Source organism: Oryzias latipes, chromosome 13 (assembly GCF_002234675.1).
Source record: "Oryzias latipes chromosome 13, ASM223467v1".
Lineage (NCBI taxonomy): Eukaryota > Metazoa > Chordata > Actinopteri > Beloniformes > Adrianichthyidae > Oryzias > Oryzias latipes.
Genome location: NC_019871.2, coordinates 25,535,194 through 25,556,210, shown reverse-complemented (window position 1 = coordinate 25,556,210; position 21,017 = coordinate 25,535,194). Strand labels below are relative to the sequence as shown.

The following is a 21,017-nucleotide window of genomic DNA, read 5'->3' as shown; positions in this document are numbered from 1 at the left end:
TTCACACATGCGCAGTTTGCATCTTCTCATCACCCGAAGGCTTACTAGCTAACAGACTGCTGTTGCTGTAACTAACGTGCTTTTCTTTCAATAAATACATTTTTAATGGATATCGACGGCGGTGCATATGAGCCTGGATTTGTTGGGATACGATTCTGTCAGGAATGGTATAAATTTGAACGCACTGTTTAATGAAAACATGCGTTAACACATCCGCGTTAAAGTAACTAACTAAAACTGTTCACTAAGTAACTGTGCCGTTTTTCTCTTCACAGTAATAACATGTTATATCCAAAAGAAGATAAGGAGAACCGCATCCTACTGTATGCTGTGAGTATCTGTTTGGAAGTAAGACTGCCAAGCCTTGAATTAAAAAAAAATAGAGAAGTTCAACATTTCTAGTTTGAGTATAATATAATATGTGAATAAGAGAAAGAGAGCACTTTGAGTCTGTTGTTGGCTTAGAGACAGTGGCTCTAAAAAAAGACAGGTAGCAGAGCTGAAGATGATGTTGAGGTTCTGTTTGGGAGTGATGAGGATGAATTATAGGATCAGGAATGAATCCATCAGCAGAACAGCTCGTGTTCGATGTTCTGGAAATCCATGCAAAGAAGCAGACTGAGATGGTTGGGACACACTGAGAGAAAGGACTGTGATCGTGTGGGTGAAAGGATGCTGAAGTCGGAGAAGAGGTCAGGCGGATGACCAAGAATGAGGTTTATGGATGGAGGAGGACAGGAGGATGGATGAAATGAACGAGGAGGAGGCAGAAATGATTAGATGAAGGCAGGTGTCTCCTAAACGGAGCAGCCAAAAGAAAATCCCATCATTTTAATAATTGCTTTTAAATTACAGTTGTACTCTCTTACAATAGAAAAACAACAGATTCCGTCTATTTCACACCGACATACGTCTTTGGTTAATCTTCTATTTTCTCTGTAAACTAGGGCTGCACGATATGAGGAATTTTTGCGAAATGCGATATTAGTGATTAATATTGTGATGACGATATGACTTGCGGTAAATGAACAGATAGAAAAACAACCAGAAACATTTCCATTTCACTGCAACAGTTTAAAAACTACATTCCAAATGACCATCATCTACGAACATCTAACATAAAAGGAGTCCATCCGATTGGTCAAATGTATAAAGGGATTTGTTTGTTTCGTTAAATACTTCAAGCTGCCATAAGATTGTTTTAGGACATTGATGGTAACCATTTATTGAGATTTTCGCCGTCTTGTGCAATATGCATATTGCACAGCTTGATATTGCGATGATAAATTTGCGGTTTATTGTTCAGGACTACTGTAAACGCTATCAAAAAAGTCTTTTCTCAACACAAACCCGTTTACAGTTTCTAAAGACACGTCGCCCTAAACTTGATTTCCATAATAATCTGCTTTAATCAGTTCATCGCTATAATTTGGAGATCAGAAGATCATCAACATATGGGTTGTCGCATAAATGCAGCAGTATTGAATAGAAATAACAGCCCAGAAAATGTGTGATCAATCAATCAGCCTCATTTATAAAGCTCCAATAAAAGCAACCAAAGTGCTTTACATGTAAGTAAAATATACCGATAAAAAACAAAAACACTAAACAATCCAAAGGGATTTAAATTATCGCAGACGGAGGCAGAGTGTTCCAAAGTTTAGGAGCTGCAGCTGAAAAGGCTCCGCCTCCCAAGTCCTGCATGGAACCACTAAGAGCATCAAGCATCCAGATCCCAAGGCTCAACAAGGACACCAGACCATTCAAACATTTAAAAACCAGAAGTATTACAGTTGAAAGGATACTGTGTCTTGAGTTGCTTATTGACCGGCGTTGTCGTTCTCGCAGTGCAGGAACTGCGACTACCAGCAAGAGGCAGACAACAGCTGCATCTATGTGAACAAGATCACCCATGAGGTTGAGTGAGTGTCCACCTGACAGCCTCTGCAGAGCTCTGGCAGAATGTGTCTTTATAAAACTGCTACACACCATAAACATCATTACTCTACATTAAGATGTTGGAAAAAAAACATCATAGATGTGTTAAAGTGCCAATCGAATCAGTCTTGTTTACCTATATAGACGGTGTAGTACTTGTTAAATACTGTAGCTGTTCCTTTCAAACCCTTTTTGTCCACACAAGGCTAACATTTGCATAAATATGTAAACATTTTGGTTGCAGATGTAAATGTAGCTGGTAATGTGACAGGCTTGTATATTTTTTTCTCAGTGAACTGACGCAAATCATTGCTGATGTTGCTCAGGATCCAACGCTGCCGAGAACAGAGGATCATCCCTGTCCGAAGTGAGTGTTCGCCAAGTGCAGCTGCGTTCCAGCAGATTTCTATAGTCATGTTGAGACCTTTTTGATTATTTGCTGAATTCTGTTTGGTCTCACATTTGATCGACTCGCCTCAGAAAAGGGATGGGAAAAGCCAAAAACAAATGAGTTGTTGTCTGAACTGTAATTTATTTCCATGTAAACTTTCAGCAGCCATCTTTTCAGTGCATTACAGTCTGTGGCTTCAAACAGACTGTGTGCTAAGAGGAGGAGCCCCTCCCTCATTAATGCACAATTTATGCAAACTATTTAAATGAGTCCTGCCTAAAAGTGGGCTGAGACTAAAAAATATTAATAATAGATTAGATAAAACACGAAAGAATAAAAATGTTGGGTTCCTTTTAGTGTGACTAGCTCTGCTTTTTGGCGTAGAGGTGGGCTGCCTAGATCTGGTCCTCATGATCTATCACCAGTTCGCACTGCTCCCTGCTGATTCGCTGACCCAGGCGTCTTCTCATTCGGACCGACTAAACATCCCTGCTCCAGGGAATCAGAGGCGAGCAGAGCCGGGAGGGCCGTAAAGACAGATGTGGTGGAAGATCTTGAGGACCAGGATTGGGCAGCCCTGGTTTAGATGGTGCAGGTCTGAGAAAGAGCTCGGGGTAGCAGAGCTGACGATGACGTTGAGGTTCTCTTTGGGACTGATGAGGATGGATAGGATCAGGAGTGAAGACATCAGAGGAACAGCTCATGTTAGATGTTCTGGAGCTCAATACCGGTCAGTCCGTGGGACAGTTTGGGCTGCAGAAATCAAAAAACAAGACCTACACACAACAGTTATCATCAGATTCTCCTGAAGTTGGCCAAAAGTTTCAAGGAACAAGATTTTAAGTCCAGTTTCTATGACTCAACTTCAAGTCCATGTCATCTGGATGAATGAGAACTTTAACGGATGATTTCAAAATAAAAGAATGCTTCATTTACTCCAAATATGGACTTATTGTGACAGTTGTTCCCACACGCCATAATAGTAATGATGCAGAATATTCAGCAACCGACTGTCTAATGTTACAAGGATGCTGTAATAAAGTTGTGAATTCACATTTATTGTCATATTTTAAAAAATATTGTTTGTGGAATTTATCCATCGCACCTTAAAAGTCAGACAAGGTTCAAGTTGACTTTTCTTTTTCCTGCTTCCACTTTGACAGTTAGGGGTTAATGGTACATTTATATCCCATTTTAATGGTTCCTACACAAAATCTGTTCTACAACTAAAGTTTAAAGCAGCTGCAGATATTTTACAGAGGATGAAGAGAAACTTTACCCTGAAAGCTACAGATCTGACCCTTATTCCATCCTTGTACAGGCCGCTGTGTAAAAATATTGTCTGACGTTAAACTGGTCCGTGGTTGGAGACCGCTGCTCTAGAGGAATCCAGAAGAGGAGAGTCAAGGATGTAGTGAAGGAGGATATTAGGGTGGGGTTGTGTTAGTGAGATAAAGGCAGATGATTTGTTGTGGCGACTTCTAAAAGGAGGAGCCAAGAGACAAAGAGGAAGTGCTACTAACTTCAATGTTGCACTAAGTGTTTGAATATTCTTGTTTTGTTTCCTTATAATTACTTGTATTTCCCAGTTCCATTCTGTTTAGTAAATCTCAGGTTTTATATTTGTGACGCCAAGCTTTTCAATTGAAAGAAAGAAGTAAAAATGTGAAATAACTGCAGCTTCTGTTTGCTTCTCAGATGTGGCCACAAGGAGGCGGTGTTCTTCCAGTCACACAGTATGAAGGCTGAGGTAATGAATTAGAATGTATGACCTTTAAAAACCTGTACTTTAGCAGGCAGGGGGTTTCTGTTTTTATTCTCAGTAGGAACCTCCTTTTTTAGTGTTCTGCTCGGCTTTTTTGGTTCCATTTTAAATCTGATTTTATTCAAACTTGCAAACAAACTTTCAAACCACAACATTTCCAGCCGGACAGATCTGGAAAGAGATAATGCCGGCTTTCTAAGAGGCTGGTCATTCTACATAAAGACACTTTACTCGGGTTGTAAAAGTGTGTTAAGAACTTATCTTATGATGGGTTGTCTTTTTTTTTTCCTGCACAGGATGCGATGCGATTGTACTATGTCTGCACAGCCCCTCACTGTGGACACCGCTGGACAGAGTAAACGCTGGGAAAAACCTCCACCCAAAACATGGACTTCAACACGCATTCAGTTTTTGCAAAGAATATTTCTAGTTGCATCTTATAACCTCCTGTTTTTAATTGTGTCTGATTTCATTAAAAACCTTTTTTTTTGTATATTCTGTATATTCTGTGCTCATTTTAAAGGATTGTTGTTGTTCAGTGCACCCGTATCTTTACTTAGTTTTGATTTTTGGGTTAAAAAAATGTGAAATTTTGAGGTTCTGCGGCAGTGAGCTGCAATGATTTAACCAAACTTAGTTTACCGTGATGGGAATAAAGAAAAGAGAGGCTGCTCTGTGATTGGTGAAATGGGTCTCGCCATAGTTTAGAAGTCAAACCATAGCATGTTTTGCAGCCGCTCAAGCCCAAATCTCTTTAAGAATAAACACTTATAAAGAAAATTATTATGAACTTTTTAATAATCCACATGAGGCTTCAATGTTAAAACTAAATTTATTTCAAGAAAAGGCTTTAACTATTCTGAACAATTACACCCAATTGAAAATACACAATAAAAGTCGTCATTATTGATGTTTTAACCCTCCAGTACAGAAACAGCCTTTCTAATGATGCTGTAACAGTTAGTGGTGCCCCCTTTGTACACAAAACACCAGAGACAGCATCCACACTTTGAAGACCCACTCAGAGGAAAATGTAGTTTTTAACATCAAGGACATATGGTTAGAAAATTACGTTTAAAAAGGCATTTCTGACTCTATCTTTTTTCATATTAGTAGCAGGTAAAAAAAACGATACTATTTGACGCCGCGGCCAACAGGAAGACAGGATGGACGGCGCTTTCTGGGTTCTCTCTTCTTTAGCTTCTTCTAATCATTTCTCCTTCATTTGTGCTTGTTTATGTGTCATTTATTATGAGGGGCTTATTCTATTATTTTATTACATGTGTGGGAATTGGTGTTTTTGCGTTCTTGTTTGTTTTTATATACGTATATTACAGCACCTTGAGCTGTTCTTTTTTGTGCTTTAAAAAATCAAATCAATTTCAATTTAAAAAAGATCTTATTTGTGGCGTAGAAAATACGCTGGGCGGGCCACAGATGACCAGAAAGGCTCTTTAGGAGATGCTGTAGCTTCAATTTTTCCTTTTTATTATGTGGTTATTGTTATGATCCCATATGCACCTGACTGAAGAGTGCACTGATTCCCACACCAGTCACATTTTTCAAAATGGAAATTCCAGCATTTGTGGTGCCCCTGGATCAAACAGCTGTTCTGATATGCCAGTGGGTTTTCCTTGTGTTGTGACTTTAGCCGCACACGCGTCTTGTGACTGTGCAGAATCTGCAACTGCTGGTTGAGGCAACACATGTCCTCACGGCGTCCCATTGAACCTCACTCTAGGCCTTAGACACGGCGTTGTTTCCTCCTACACGAGGATTGCAGCGCATTACTTCCTTGTTGTGGATCTTTCAATGTCCCTGAAACAAATGTGTAGCTCTGCCTGCCATTCAAATCTTTCCAGAGAAACAACAAGTGTGTTTCATGCTTAATGTGACGCAGGTCATGCAGCTTTTGGAAAAATAAACACACAAAATCTCAGTCTAGTCTAGTCTAGTGCAAGGCACCACAGATGCATTAGCATATTCATTTTTTGTCCTCAGTTGTTGCAGCCACAGAATAATCTTATTTTGCATAATTTTAGCTTCTCCAACACTGTTTGTAGCACTAAATATGCCTCACTGATCAACACAGACCTCCTTCCTGTTAAATTCATGTGCGTGACACATTATGAAAATGAGTCAAACATTGATATCTTTGGACTTTTCAGTGGCTTCACTGTACTGAGCAAGAGCGGACACTTGTTCACTTTTGCAAGAATGCAAAGCACACCTGTCTTTAACCTTTTGAAATGGGTCCGTTTTGCATCAAACTATTACTCATAGTCATTTTTCTAGTAAATTTCTGAAACCTCCTTGACTTTTCTGACCTGTGGAAGAAAAACTAGAATCTGTTTTTCAGGATTTTCAAACTTCTTCTTGTGAAAGTCTGGTTAGGAACCTGGGGGGGGGGGGGGGGGAGAAGTTTGATAGATAGATAGATAGATAGATAGATAGATAGATAGATAGATAGATAGATAGATAGATAGATAGATAGATAGATAGATAGATAGATAGATAGATAGATAGATAGATAGATAGATAGATAGACCACACTTAAAAAACACAATCATTCCTGAAACGAATAAAAACACAATAAATAAATAAATAAATAAGAAGCAAATAAGAACAATCACCTAAAATCAAATTTCCCAGAACATTTCAGTCTGATCAAAAGATAGTAAAAGTTCTCTGGTGCTACGATGGTGTGCTGTGCAGTCTGATGGCTCGTGGGACAAAAGACTCTCCAAGTCTGTCCGTGGTGCAGCGTTGGGACAAAAGTCTGCTGAAACTGCTCTTCCTGTTACTGGAGGCCTCATGCAGAGACATGATCTGTGTGAAAACTGCCTGTAGTTTTTTGTCGCTGCGAGGGACATTTGACCCAAAATGAAAATCACACTTCCTTCTTTTTCAGGCATGGATATTCCTCTCAACTGGTTGGGCAACTGCAGACCGTCACTGCCAGAAAGACCAGTTGGTAAAATAAGTGTTTGCTTGCATCCACATCAAACAATCAAGAACGAGGAAGGTGTACTTTCCAAGACTCCGCCCTCCTAACAGAACTCAGATAAGTCAGCAGCCGGGCAGTCACAACAAGCACGGGCGGCTGTCTGCAGCCTCATGGAGCAAACAGGTATGAAAACAGACAGACTGCCCTTCCTTGACTAGATTTTCAGCCATGGTTTAACCTCATGGTCTTATTTGGGGTTTTTCAGTGAATGTTGTTTCAAGGCTACAGTGGGGGGCGGCCGCTCCGAAACAAAAGGAGGCTCTGAAAGGTTCAGCTCAGAGGGTTGTGATACACCACACTGCCCTTCAAAACTGCAGAGGCCTGGCAGACAGCAAGGAGCACCTCGTCAGCATTCAGAGCATGCACATGAACCAAAGGGGCTTTGATGACATTGGCTATAAGTGAGGGTTTTTTTTGTTTTGTTTTTTATTTTGCTTCAGCTGCAAGAATTGTTCCAAAGGAAAATGGTGGTGTAATTTAGGCGTAAAAAAGAAATGCTATGAGGAAAAACACTTTGATATTTCAGCTTTCTTGTCGGAGGAGATGGTACTGTGTTTGAGGGCCGCGGCTGGGGAGTCGTGGGGGCGCATACCAAAGGCCACAACCATGACTCTCTGGGAATTGCCTTCATGGGCAACTTTAACAGTAAGTCCTCCTTTTTGTAGCTTGACAACAAATTCAATACATTATACCTACTATGACTTCTTTTTGGAATTTCAGGTGACAAACTGAGCAAGGAGGCTTTACTGTCAGTCAAACGGCTGCTGCTGTTTGGAGTTTCCCAGAGCTACATACATCCGAAGTTTGTTCTGTGTGGACACAGAGATTTAGCTAGTACCCAATGTCCGGGAGACAACCTTTACGCTGCTCTGACTCATCTAAGGAGTGCCGCGTAGCTCTCAGGGAGGCGTTCCCTGACTCAACACTAACTATTGTTTCCATGCTTCTACATGAACTTCAAAGACGTCTGTGGTGTTTGCTGTGAAACCCTGCTGCCTCTCTCACAGCAGAGGGAGCCATCACAAAGGAGGAAAGAAAAGCTGCAGCTCCTGCAGAAGAAAAACAAATGGGAGTCAGTTTCATTTCTATCTTGATAGGAATGGGTTCTCATTTTTGATTAAGTGAAATATTTAAGTGAATTGTTTCCAAATGCAATCTAAGTGTTTTTTATTTAGTAACATTTTCATTTCTTTTGACTATGTTGTTGAAAAATAAATCTGAAATGAAACTTTGTTTGTGTTGGACTCTAGTTTTTTTCCCTAAAACAATTCTGTAGTTGGATCCCTTCATTCAGTCATTGGACGTCTGAGCAGATGACACGAAGAGGTGCAGGGCTGTTCAGATTCCAGTGGATCTCTGATGCATGGTGTGAGATGCGTCATCTTGCATAGAATGCTGAATCGCTTTCAGCACAGAAATCTATGCGATCAAATCCTGAAATGAGAATAAAATCCAAGGAGATTAAAAGATTTAAGCAACTCGGCCGAATAAACAGACAGGCACCACTTTGTGTAGCTATATGCTTAAAAAAGAAAAGCCACCTATCATACCAACTGAGCAAAAGGTGGCATTTACAAGCGTCTCATCTGACACATATTTCAGAACAGGAGCAACCTTTAAACGAAGATCACTGTTTTAACTTTTCAGTGTCTGCAATTCTGTTTTTTTAGGGTGTTTTTCTGTTATCGGTCAGTAAATTAAAGTTTGTGTAATGCCCTTAAATTAACAAAGTCTTTTGATTCAATTCACTTCAATTTTATTTGTATAGCCCAAAATCACAACAGTCGTCTCGATGGGCTTAAGGATCATGAATACAAACAATTCAATAGAAAAATTCTAAACTGAACTAACTAAACTAAAAGTGGACATCCCTGCCCCTAGACGCCCCCCCTCCCCCCTCGCGGTAAGAAAAAACTTCTTAAAAAAACGGATTCCGGAGAAAACGAAAAAACCTCAGGGGTGCCCACATGAAGGAGGGATCCTACCCCATGACGGACAGGCGCTTTACCTGAACTCCTAGAGAAGAATTAACTTATCTAACTCCACAACTACATATATAAAGTTCAGCAGACGAGCTCCATCCAGCTGGAGTCGGGGGACAGCTGGGGGCGCGAGTCGAGCCGGAAGCAGGATCCACTGTGCCAAGTGTAAAAGCAGTAGTAGAGGCGAGGCAGAGGCGAGGTACTTGGTCAGGTACAGGAGCACGGACGAGCCAACTGGAATCTGGAAGCACTCCCATGAGTACATGAATGGGAGAGTTCATGAATCGAACTGCACCAAACAGAGGCACAGAGAACTAAATGATTGATAAATTATAAAGAATAGAGGAGAGAAGAGGACAGAACCCCAGTTCACCATACTTTCCCCAGCTTCTGGTAAGGGTTAAGCTTAGGGATCAGTTCAGGGCTAGGCTTAAGGGGGAGGGGAGGGGGTAGAGGGGAGTCTTGTCAGTAGTCTTTGGGTACGGCCGTGGATAGGTTGTAGTGCAAGATCTGGAGGTCCCTTGAAAATATTCGTGTGGTTGCAATGGGATCAAATCGTCCCTTGAAGTGTGTGTGGTGCAAGAGTCAGGTCGGTCGGGTCAAATCGGGTCAGGTTGAGACATGTTGAAGATGAGTTAAAATGCAAGCAGGAAACATATTAACAGTAAAGTAAATATTCTCTGATTACTAGCTAGTCTGGCAATAAGCCTGTCCAAAGAGGAATGTTCTGAGCCTAACTTTGAATGTGGAAACTGTGTTGTTCCATAAAACAAACATTTGACCAACTGAAGAGGAAATAATAATAAAGAAAACATTCAAGTTTTAATTTTGCAAATTGTGAAATCCAATATCTTCAGTAAGGCCCGAAGGCCGTTTTTCATTTTGAAGTTTAACTCTGTAAAGGTTCAACTGTACATTTCCTGAGGCATTTTAAGTATAACTGACAGTTGTGTAATTCTAGGAAACTGTTTTGGGGGGGGAATTAACTGTATGTGAGTCATTACCGACCTAATGAGTCCATCCTTTTTTCCTTCTTCTGGGTTCACAGCATGTATTCAAATGCACTCAGAATAGGCTTTTTGACACCTCTCTGAAGACGAAAGCAGCAAATACTTCTTTTTTAAAGAGGAATGTGGAACGTGTAATTACCTTCCTGCTAAAATGAATCACATCAGAAAGGCTACTCTGTCTTGTTTCTCTAAAATAAATATTTTTGAAAATATTTTTTTATGATTAAAAAATCTTTATTTGTACCCTGATCAATTTTTGTACTGGTCACACGCCAAACTGAGAAGTTTTTGTGCGTGATGGTGCAAAAACCTCAGATGAAGATGTGGCCTGCCTTCGTTAAAACTGAGGCTGAGTTTGACGGGGCGTGGATTTGTGGGCATAAATGCACCGGAGGGCTCAGAGACAGTCATTCTGAAAGACTTATTGAACAGAGTCGGATGGGAAAAACGTCGTGTGATTTTTTTTGGGAGCGGGCTACAAACCAAACAGTCTTGAACTTTTTTAATTGTAATTCTTTTTCTTAATTCGGATTTTTTTTAGAAGGAAAAAAAAGGATCCGAGCTTTGGCACTGGGAACATGCGCATTTGTCGGCGCGCAGATTGGTCAGTGCGTCTTCAGCTTCTTTCCAGGTTGAATCAGCGGTGTGTTCAGTGACGCGCTCTCCTGCCAACTCCACTCTCTTCTGAATGTGAACTCCGCACTTGGAGATGGAGGATCCCACCATTCCAAATCGATTGTTTCAAAAGTCTTCTTTCAGCATCAGTAGCCTGCTGTGGAGGAGAGATGGCGATCAAGAGTCTTTATCTATTTCCCAGAAGGCGCGTTCAACTCAGCCAGAAGAGAGCGCCCAGGAGGAGACAAATGAAAGGAGCACTGAGATCCCAAAGCAGCGCGCGAAAGTGGACCCTATAGTGGCTGTGAAGCAAGAACGTGTTAAGGTGGGGTCAGAGAAAAGCAGAGGATCAGAGGAGAGCGTAAAGCCCGAGAAGCCTCCTTTCAGCTACAACGCACTTATTATGATGGCGATCCGCCAAAGCCCAGGACGGAGACTCACGCTCAACGGCATCTATGAGTTCATCATGGAAAACTTTCCGTACTACAGAGATAACCGCCAGGGGTGGCAAAACTCAATTCGGCACAACCTGAGTCTGAACAAGTGTTTTATTAAGGTGCCTCGCCACTATGATGACCCTGGAAAGGGAAACTACTGGATGCTGGACCCCTGCAGTGAGGATGTGTTCATAGGGAGCACGTCCGGGAAACTACGGCGCAGAACCGACGCTTCTTCCAGGTTCAAACTTGGCGTAAAAAGAGGAGGAGGTCGACTCATATCCACCACCGCAGCAACCAGTGTCACCTTGGCCGCCGCTGGTTCGTTTTACTGGCCGGTGCCGCCGTTCTTACCTCTCCAAACACCGGCGCGCGCGCAACTTAGCGCAGGAACTTACGCAGGCGCTCAGCCCCGCTTCTCAAACCATGCTGCATCGGTGGTTTCTCAGCGGGCCCGGCTCAGCGCAGGACCAGCAGAAGCAGACCGGTTCGTGCACCAGAAGATGTCCTACATTGGACTCAGCTGCGCACCATCCCGTCGCCATCAGATTGGCACCGCCTTCGCTGCGTCCATCCCTGCAGGCTCTCTGCCACTCTCTGACCCGTGTCCTTTTAACATGATCTCAGGACAAGCCAGTTACTTTTACTCCCACCAGATACCGTGCAACGCCGCATTTGGCGCGTGTCAGGATGAGTGCGCCTCATCCAAAACCCCGCCGGGAGAGTTTTTATCCAGGAACGGTTACCCAGACCTTAGAGGATGCTGCAGTGACTTTCCAAATTATTGTCCTCAACTGAGTTCCAACCCCAACCGGCTTTGAAACTTAATATAACGCTTCTACAGACTGCTGCAGAAAAGTGAAGGAAACAAGGGACCCATAAAACAGCAATTAAAAAAAAGTGGCACTGCTGACTTTAGAGCCAATTCCATGAAGGCTAAAAATATACTTTGCATTTTCTTTGGAAATAAAAAAATATTTGAAGAAAAAACGGCTGGTGAGCAGTACCTTTGCATAAGCAAAAGTTTGTCATTTACAAAGAATATGCAAAAAGTTTCTTCCTAAACGCAGAAAAACAACAGCACTGATCATTCAAGATCTTGTCAACGGTCTGATCATTTCTTCAGAAGTTTGTCCTCTTATCCTTTGACTTTTTCTCACACATGCAAGTGTCAAGATATCTTGGAGGGTCTACGCGCATGTCAGCCTGACATTTCAGGCTCTTTTGCATTTCAAAAATGAAATTTTAAAAAGTGGAATGACTTAATTTGAAGTAATTTATTTCAGCCATCATGTTAAACAAAACATTACAAACCAAAATCTTTTACTTTAAAAATTTTTGGAAACAGGTTACGTTTGCTTCTAATCAAACTAATTGAACAAAGTTTTGTTTAAAGAGCTTTAAAAGTGTGGGTTTGGTTAGAACAATTACTGTGTTTAATTGCACTGAAATATTTCATTTGCTACACTTATTGTCCAGGATTTTGCAACTAATATATATTCCATTGCTAATTACCTAACATGTAATTAGACGATAAATAATGCATTTTTAATTGTGTTTTCTTTTCACCTCATTAAAGCCTTACTGTTGTTGATTGTTCTTCTTTGGCTGTGTTATTAAATGTTGCACTCTGGAGATTTGAGCCCGCACAAACTCTGTAAATGAAACAATTAAAGGCTTTTTTTTTCTTATTTTAAATCATTTTTTCTGGCAGCCATTTTTTCTGTAAGTGTGCAGCGATGCAACTTCAACAAGCAGTTTTTTTGACTCATGTCACCATTGACATCCCTGCCTGTGTACACCTTCTCTCACCTCTCCTTCCCATTCTCTCCAAACCAAGAAGTTATGACAGGAGAGATTGAAGCCCCTCTCTGGATGGTTGCCTTGCTGCAAACAAAAGCTTCTTTGTTTTTGAAGAACCTGAAGCTGTCACACTCACAGTTACATTTGGTTAAAGCAGACAAACCCGGATCAGGTAACTGTTCTGTTGGCAAACTCATTGCTCTACATAGACGTGAAGATTCAAAGATAGTCTGGTGTGAATACTTGCAGTGTGGGTGCAGAGAGCTGCTGTGGATCAACAGGTTTGTGGTGTCAACTGTTTTATTTCCTGAAGTAAGGGGATACTGCTGCTTCCCTGCTGCATCCCAGAAAGATTATTTTATGATCATTTACATTGGCACAGCTTGATTAACTGGAGACAAATATGAAAATAATACGTTTTTCCCCAGGCAATGGGGTTCTTGCAGGATAAAAGGATGGCCCTGCAAAAAACACAGATTTTTGTTGATGTGCTCTTTTAATTTTTGGATTTTTAAATGAAAAAAACTGTTTAATTTAAGACTTAAAAATAGCAAATGTTATCCATCCATCCATCCAAAGGAAAACCCTTTGAAATTATACAAAGTAAAATACAAAATCTTTCTTCTTCACAGATTTGAAATGGTTGCACAAATTCAATACATTTATATGTTTTTTAAGTTTCACTTCACTTTTTATTAAGTTTGAGTTCAATCCTAACATATACACAACAATGCTTACTTTATTGTTAAAGAGCACAGTTTTTGGGCCTCAGGTTGGCGGCATAAAGATATTTTACACTTAACACTTTGGAAATCAGTCCACACACTCTCCATACTGAACAGCACACAGACGACCATTATTTAGAGCAAGAGGTTTCCACAGGTAGGGCTTTAACCTTTGGTGTAAGGTAGTTAGATTGTGCACATATAGGCGTCTGCCTGTCTCTTACCAGAAAGCAGATCTCTTAGTGACTCCACTGTTGCGAGGCATGCAGCCTCTATTTCTCTTTTTATCTTACAGACACAAATTTCATTTTCTTAAAGAGTTAAACAAAAATGTAGCTGTTATTTTTCCATCCTTGTTGAGGCATCTCCTTCAAATCTTCTGTCCTATGAAGAAGCTTTCAGTTTTTATTATTTTTTATTTTTTACTCTTTTATTGACATTATGCAATGAGGGGAAAAGATAAGCAATAAATAGATTAATATGTTATCAGAATCCTTTAATCAACATTTTAGTTGTTAGAAAAAGTCTACTAAAAAACTTGAGTTGTGGTCCTACAACTATTTGTAGTTTTAACGGTTTACTCAACAAACTTGAAAAAAAGCCCAAAGGGATTGTTTGTGTTTGGAATTGGTTTCCTTATTTCATAAGTCACAAGATCTCCTTTGGATGTTGGCCAAAAAGGAATTGTGGATTTTACCATCTGAAAGAAGTGCTACAACATTTTTGTCAACGGCTCAGACTCTTTAAGACATCTCTTCAAAACAAAACTTATATTAGACTAACATTAGATAAATACACCTGCTGTAGATCTCATAGAACTCAGTTGTGAGAGTTTCTAAATGACACTATAATGCATCTTATAACTTTTTATAATTGTATTATAAATGGTAAATGGCGTATAATTGTACTGCGCTTTCTACCTTCCTTGAAGGCCAAAATCAGTCACCTATTCATACACAGATTCACATACTGGTTTCCTGGTTGCTGAACACTGGCACCAACCTTCCACCAGAAGCAAGGTGGTGTTCAGTTCAGCGTCTTTCCCAAGGACACTTCAACGGTAGGGCGGGTATCGAACCTGCAATCTAACGATCAGAGGGTGACCACCCTACCACGGCTGCCCATGTATGCAAGACATGACAGCAATAAACCTGGAGCCTAAAACTTTTACTATTAAAGTTTTTTTGTATTGTTTGATTTGCAAAATGCAGTTACAAAAGGCCATGTTTATAGTTTCTTGATATTGAATTATATTTTTCAAATAAATGAGTTTAAAAATACTGCTAAAAATACAAATGAACAATGCTGCATCATTTGTTTAGCACCTACAATAATAGATAAGGCAATCTGTGATTTGGAACGTGGCACATATGAAAAAAAGGAAAGGTTATTATTATTATTATTGTTTTTGTTGTTATTAATATTATTACTATTATTGTTGTTGTTGTTATTTCCAATATTTTAATTGTTGTTGTTGTTAATAATGTTGTTGTTGTTTACCAGGCAAAGGTCACAGACTAAGCAACGTCTCTTTTATTTTATATTATTTCTTGATACTGTCAACCTGGACTTTGATATCCTGCAAATGCAAAATAACTGGATAAAAGCAATGCTGAATTTAAATGTATCAAATTGTATTTAATTAATCTTTTTCGTGTATTTATTTAAACATGTTCTATAATGTCGTTTGTTAAATTGCTGCATGAATGCTGGGGCATTCATAACAGTTTTAACTTCGGCTTCAGTAACGAAATTACTAGAGATGGATGCAAGATTAGAATAGAATATTTTAGCTGATGACCGTTGTTTGATTTTTTTTCTATTGTTGCCAAAAAGAATAGAATATTTTTCGAATTTTTGGTTTGCGTCGTAACCCGGAAGTTATTCTATTTAAGCGCGTTAATATCACCGGAAGTGATTCTGTGCACGCGACTGTCGGCTAAAACGTTGTAGACACGACCGACGCACGAAAGAGGCTTTGGAACTTTACTAAACGGTTTTTATAAACCAGGAATCATGTTAGTATCTTCTATTGTGTCTCGATGTTGAGGGCAATGTTACTTTTTACGTTTAGCTGCTAATATGGAGATCGCACTATTAAGCTAGCAGCATTTTCCTTCGAGTTGGTGCTAGATCGCTTTGTGTGGCCTAGTGGGTGGTTTTTAGAAATGTGTTAAATTGGATTACATTGCAATTACTGCATTCTCAAATTAAATTGTTTAAAAAGTTACGTCCAAAGCTAAATTCTGTGATTGTACATCGCGCGAAAGCTTGATGGACGTACTAAGCCTCATTAGCTAATTGCTAATGAGACTGTTAGCTTGCTCTATCCATCATGAGTAAATGTCCTCGTTGTGCGATTGCAGCATTCATTCTTTAGAAAGTAGAAATGTTTAAGCTTCTGCAAGATGATATGATCAAAGTCGTCGGTTATAGACTCATTTTGTGTGAAAGCCAAAGTTTTGTTCTAAATATTTTGTGCGTAAAGAGCCTAAACTCTTTGCTGATCTCAAAGCACACACTGTTCAGAGATTGTTGAAAACTTCAAATGTATCTGGAAACAATAAATGTTCTGTGCTCATTTAAGGGTGGCGGGAGGCTTTAATGTTTTAAAACTTGATCCTTTTATAAAGTCTAGTATTTGTTGACCTTTATTTAGGTAAATTGTTTCTCTATCATCCAGAGCAGCCATTTTTTTTAAAGTAGGTTTTACTTCTGCCTATTTGTAGTGATCATTGTACAAATATAAAGAAATATCGAGACTAAAATGTACTGATTCAATTTATCAATGACCAAAGCATTTATTGTGTGTGTGAGATAATTCCTCAATAGTTTTGATTCCGTCTGATGTAATGTCTCCTGTACAATGGTTTTCTGGTTAATACTAGTTTTGCATGTTTAGTTTTATTTAGATATTTGGTTGTGGTCCATTTTCCTGCTTAAGCACCTTCTGCCTCTCAAATGTCTCTATTAACTGAGCACTTTCAGTCAACAGCTTCAGCTCTCATAAATGCTCTTTTGCAGGAACTGAGACTTTTTTTAGCTGGTTCCACTTTTCAGATGTCTTGCCTATATTGTACATTTTTGTGCTAACTTGACTTTATAAGAAAATGATCATTTTGTTGAGGCACACAGATGAAGCCAACTCTTGGATTCGCATTAACAGTAACTAATGCTTGTGTGTGCATTAAATACGAAAGTGTTGCGTTTGTGTCTTTATATTTATTTTTTAATTTAAAAGAATAATAATAAAAAGGCCCAAATCCAAATAATAGGCCGCCCAAGCAGTCGATGCTTAAACAGTACATCGTTGCTTATTTTGTTTGCTGTTATCACTAATTCAGAACTTGTTTAATCCACAGGAGTCTTCTAACGAAACCTAAGTCAGAGATGACGCCTGAAGAGCTCCAGAAAAGAGAAGAGGAGGAGTTCAACACTGGCCCTCTGTCGGTGCTCACCCAGTCAGTCAAGAACAACACCCAAGTCCTCATTAACTGTCGCAACAACAAGAAGCTGCTTGGAAGAGTCAAAGCATTCGACAGGTATTGGGGGGCTGCTGGTGTAGCGGAGAGAGGTTTAAGTGTGTATTTAGGACTTTTATATGAAGAGGAAACAAACACGAAGAGCTTGCATCTTGATTTAGAAAGTGTTGCTTCACTAAAGCATATTTTTGCAGTCTTTTTTTCTTCTTCTTTCCAGGATTTGAAATAACATGGCGCCTTACAGTGGTTTTATTCTAAAATGTTTCAATTATTCCCTCCTCTCTTTGACATATTCCTTTAATAGAATCAAGAATAAAATACATTCAGAAGAATTCAAATACAAGTAAAACACTAAATATAAGCTCACAAATGTAAGAGATTAAAAAGGCGTCCATAGCATCTCCTCCACATTGGGTACTGTGCCTGATGTGGGTGTGGGGTTTGAATGATTTCATTCTCTGAAGCATTGTTTTGTTTTTTTATCAAGTATGAGTTGAATAAAAAGCCACTTCTTAAATACTAAACCTGTTTTAAGGGTTAGATGTCAACAGCAAGATTTCTATATGTAGTCACTTGTGTAATAAAATCAAATTTTCTTACAAAGCTTAAGCAATGAAGAAGGGAGATTGCAAGATGTTTTATTTCAATAGTTCTTGCATTGTAATTTTCTGATCTTTTTGGTTTTTAAAAGAATAGATTACGTATGTGAGCAAATCCACCTGAGCACCCCAAGATTTCAAATGCCAGTGAGTTATTAGTATGAAGGTAAAAATGTGTCTAAATAGACGAGCTTGTAGATTTGGTGTGAGAACTTGTAATTTACAATGTGAGAACTTGCACACCAAAAATCTGCATCTGTGTGTAAAAATCTTCTGCTGTAAAGTCTGACAAACTAAATCAGAACTGACAAATTCCCATTTAGAGTTACAACCTCCAATCTGGGATTACAACTGCTCAAATGTGAATCTGCTGGCGCACATCACAAGTGCACAACAACTGCGCTCTGACTTCTGACACATTCCTTGTGAGAAACTTGTGTCAAAATTGATCTGTGTACGAAAACGGAACGGGGGGGACAATAGGGTCATGATTAGTCAGTACAGAAAGTTTGCTGACATTAGCTTTAGTATCTTTAGAACTATTGAGCACCTTTATTATGAATCATGTCTCTTAAAATGTGAAAAACTATATAAAATATATTAAACATGGAATTTCTCAGCAGGAAGTCCGAATCTGTGAAGATCTTTCTAACTTTACCAAGTCCTCTGAGTCCTGCACTCTGATTGGTTGACTCCCCCATCCTCTACACACACACACACACACACACACACACACAGAGTTCCAGTTTTCGGACACAGATCAGTTTTTTCCTTGTAGTTGGACCGAACCGTTTCGGTACGGCAATTTCGGTTCGGATCACTTTTGTACTGTTTCGGTTTCTCCTTTTTTTTGTCTGTTTATCCTCTCTCTCCCCCTCTTGCGTTGTCATTTGTTGGTACACTTTGGATTTGTCTGGATGAAAGGAAAGACAATTAAATAAGTCGAATACTGTGTTTCAACATTTTATTTTTACGGAAGGGTTAATGGCCGACAAAGTGTGCGTTATTACTTTTTAACGCACACCGTGGAAGCCTGAACCATCCGACTCGAAGTGCGTTAAAAAGTAATAACGCACACTGAAGGCCATTAACCCGCTTATACCATGGTCACTTACAAAAGCAATACATATTAATCACCTTTTAGACCTTAATTCTTGTTGTTGTTTTTTTCAATTTGGATCGCTTTTTGTGAGAAAAGCGATCCAAATTGAAAAAAACAATTTTAGGAATAAATCACAAATAGGACTATACTATGCGCCGCATCACGTAACACCACAGCAACACCGCTGCAATATATATATATACTGATCTTTCCGATGCGTTGAATAAAGCATCAGTTCAGAGAGAAAGTTCTCCTCTTACCGCTTGTTTTTGTCCAAATGATGAATCAGAAGGTTTGTTGTTTTAAAGAGGCCGGCGCAGTGATACAAAACATTTAAGCTAGGTGACTGGGACTTCTTTTTTCACCGTGCAGTTATCAGGTTTTAATGCACACCCAGCAGCCAATCGGAATCGAGTATTCAGCCGGACCATGGAATAAACAAAGATAGCGAATGCCACAGATAACATATCTAATGTTAACGCACTTAAAATGGCATCACCTGACTACAAGAAAAAAAATGTACAAGTTAAAATGCTTGTGGTTTTTTTTAGGCCAGTGTTAAGTATCCAAAGTTTTTGGTTCCAGACAGCTAATAGTTGTATTTTTTATATAGCAGATCGCCTACATAGGTTAATTTTATTATTGTTATATAAAACCAATAAATGCATTTTACAAGAAAAAATTCTCTGCCTTTTTTTGTATCGAAAAAGTATCGAACCGAGCCCTATGAAATTCCTAACCGAGTTGAGGTTTTAGTGACGTTACCCCCCTAGTTATTAGCTACAAATGTTGGATCATTTAGGTAAATGATGAGTATCGTATGTCAATTTTGTTCTTTGTTGCTTCATTTAAATTCCCAACTCTGCTTTAAATCAACTGAAGAAGGAAAGGAAGAGAAAACATTTACCCACATTTTGAAACAGTGTTACATTGCTGGTTTTTGGATTGAATGTTGAATCATGTGTACCATAGGTCTGCATCTCAGATTGTTTTGACTGCTCTTCTGCTTATCCACTAATGGAATATCCATTTCCTGTTGATATTTATTTGTGTAAACAGAGCGATCATGGAGCATAGTGTGTCTTCCCGTGTTTGTTTTAAACCTGTGGTGGTGCTGAAACGGCTCCGTCTTTGCTGTCATTTCAGGCATTGCAACATGGTCCTGGAGAACGTTAAGGAGATGTGGACAGAAGTTCCCAAAAGCGGGAAAGGAAAGAAGAAGTCCAAGCCGGTCAATAAAGATCGCTACATTTCCAAGATGTTCCTCAGGGGAGACTCTGTCATTGTCGTCCTCAGAAATCCTCTGATTTCTGGAAAATGAACTTTTTTTAGGTGTTTTTTTTCCCTAAGATTGCAAAGCAGTGGATTGACATTTTTGTCTTTTTTTTTTTTGTTTGTTTCTCTTCATTGTTTGGATGAAAAATGTGGCTAAAAAGTTCTTTCCATTTAAATTAGGGAGTAACCAGTGGTTCATCTTTTGTTTTTTCCCTGTTTTTTTTTCTTTTTTCACATTTTAATAATAAAAGCATCGACTGCTGCAGTCTACTTGTTTCCTGTTTTGTCTTTTTGTCAAATGACAGTTCTCCCTTTTAAGTACACAGTTTAGAAAAAATCGTTTTCTTTTTTTTTTAAATCTTTTCAAGGACCCCCGTCTCAAATCCGTCCTCTCATCGCCCCCCTCCCTTAACTCTCCCTCGACAGCATCTAAGGTGTCGGGCTTGATTTCATTGGAAGCGCTCAATATGTGACAAACTGCCGTTTAAAGGCCCGCTGCATTATTGATGAGACCAGATGTGCTGACTGTCACTTCACACCCTCGTGTCTTCATTTCAGGCCGTTCCTCGCTGCCGCTCAGCCCCTCCTGACCACTTTGTTAATTGTCCTAATAGCTCAACAGCGAGTCTCGTGTTACTTCTCTTTAGCAGTTGGTGTCTAACCCGAGCGCCCCGGCCTTCTCACGTTTACGTTCTCAAGTGTAAGTAAACGCTGGCGTGTTTTATGATTTCTCCTGTTGGTTTCGGCTCTCTGATGTTTGAGTCTTTGTGTCCGTGAGGTCCCTGAACCTGCATATCGGCCACTTTAAAGCCTCCAGGTGAGGGGAAAACAAATAGTCGAGGCTTCGGTCTCAAGAAGAGAACTTAAAACTTGCCGTAAGGTTTTT

At 39.6% G+C, this 21,017-nt stretch overlaps 4 protein-coding genes across 4 annotated transcripts; all 4 read left to right on the top strand.

Annotated features, from left to right (window-relative positions):
* polr2i (RNA polymerase II subunit I) lies at positions 1-4,587 on the top strand. The gene is made up of 6 exons (XM_004075858.4): positions 1-167; positions 276-330; positions 1,849-1,922; positions 2,231-2,305; positions 4,028-4,079; positions 4,391-4,587. The coding sequence occupies exons 1-6, from the start codon at positions 106-108 to the stop codon at positions 4,451-4,453; spliced, it is 381 nt and encodes a 126-aa protein (XP_004075906.1). The 5' UTR covers positions 1-105; the 3' UTR covers positions 4,454-4,587.
* A 2,358-nt stretch (positions 4,588-6,945) lies between these two features.
* On the top strand, positions 6,946-8,333 carry LOC101158548 (peptidoglycan-recognition protein SC2-like). The gene is made up of 4 exons (XM_004075857.4): positions 6,946-7,224; positions 7,307-7,502; positions 7,628-7,746; positions 7,822-8,333. Exons 1-4 carry the CDS (start codon positions 7,212-7,214, stop codon positions 7,995-7,997), a joined length of 504 nt encoding a protein of 167 aa, XP_004075905.1. The 5' UTR covers positions 6,946-7,211; the 3' UTR covers positions 7,998-8,333.
* Positions 8,334-10,802: 2,469 nt separating this feature from the next.
* Positions 10,803-11,966, top strand: LOC100301613 (forkhead box G2). Its single transcript, NM_001160459.1, has one exon. It carries the CDS (start codon positions 10,803-10,805, stop codon positions 11,964-11,966), a length of 1,164 nt encoding a protein of 387 aa, NP_001153931.1.
* Positions 11,967-15,560: 3,594 nt separating this feature from the next.
* Positions 15,561-20,401, top strand: snrpd2 (small nuclear ribonucleoprotein D2 polypeptide). Its single transcript, XM_004075856.4, has 3 exons — positions 15,561-15,691; positions 17,036-17,215; positions 20,003-20,401. Coding segments are annotated over exons 1-3 (357 nt in total). The 5' UTR covers positions 15,561-15,689; the 3' UTR covers positions 20,178-20,401.
* The last annotated feature ends 616 nt before the right edge of the window (positions 20,402-21,017 follow it).

Coding starts and splice junctions, on each gene's coding strand:
- snrpd2 (XM_004075856.4), top strand. Junction 17,216..20,002: donor AGAGTCAAAGCATTCGACAG/GTATTGGGGGGC, acceptor CTGTCATTTCAG/GCATTGCAACATGGTCCTGG.
- polr2i (XM_004075858.4), top strand. CDS start 106: ATGGATATCGACGGCGGTGCATATGAGCCTGGATTTGTTGGGATACGA. Junction 1,923..2,230: donor AAGATCACCCATGAGGTTGA/GTGAGTGTCCAC, acceptor TTTTTTTCTCAG/TGAACTGACGCAAATCATTG. Junction 2,306..4,027: donor GAGGATCATCCCTGTCCGAA/GTGAGTGTTCGC, acceptor TTTGCTTCTCAG/ATGTGGCCACAAGGAGGCGG.
- LOC101158548 (XM_004075857.4), top strand. Junction 7,503..7,627: donor TTTGATGACATTGGCTATAA/GTGAGGGTTTTT, acceptor TTGATATTTCAG/CTTTCTTGTCGGAGGAGATG. Junction 7,747..7,821: donor CTTCATGGGCAACTTTAACA/GTAAGTCCTCCT, acceptor TTGGAATTTCAG/GTGACAAACTGAGCAAGGAG.
- LOC100301613 (NM_001160459.1), top strand. CDS start 10,803: ATGGAGGATCCCACCATTCCAAATCGATTGTTTCAAAAGTCTTCTTTC.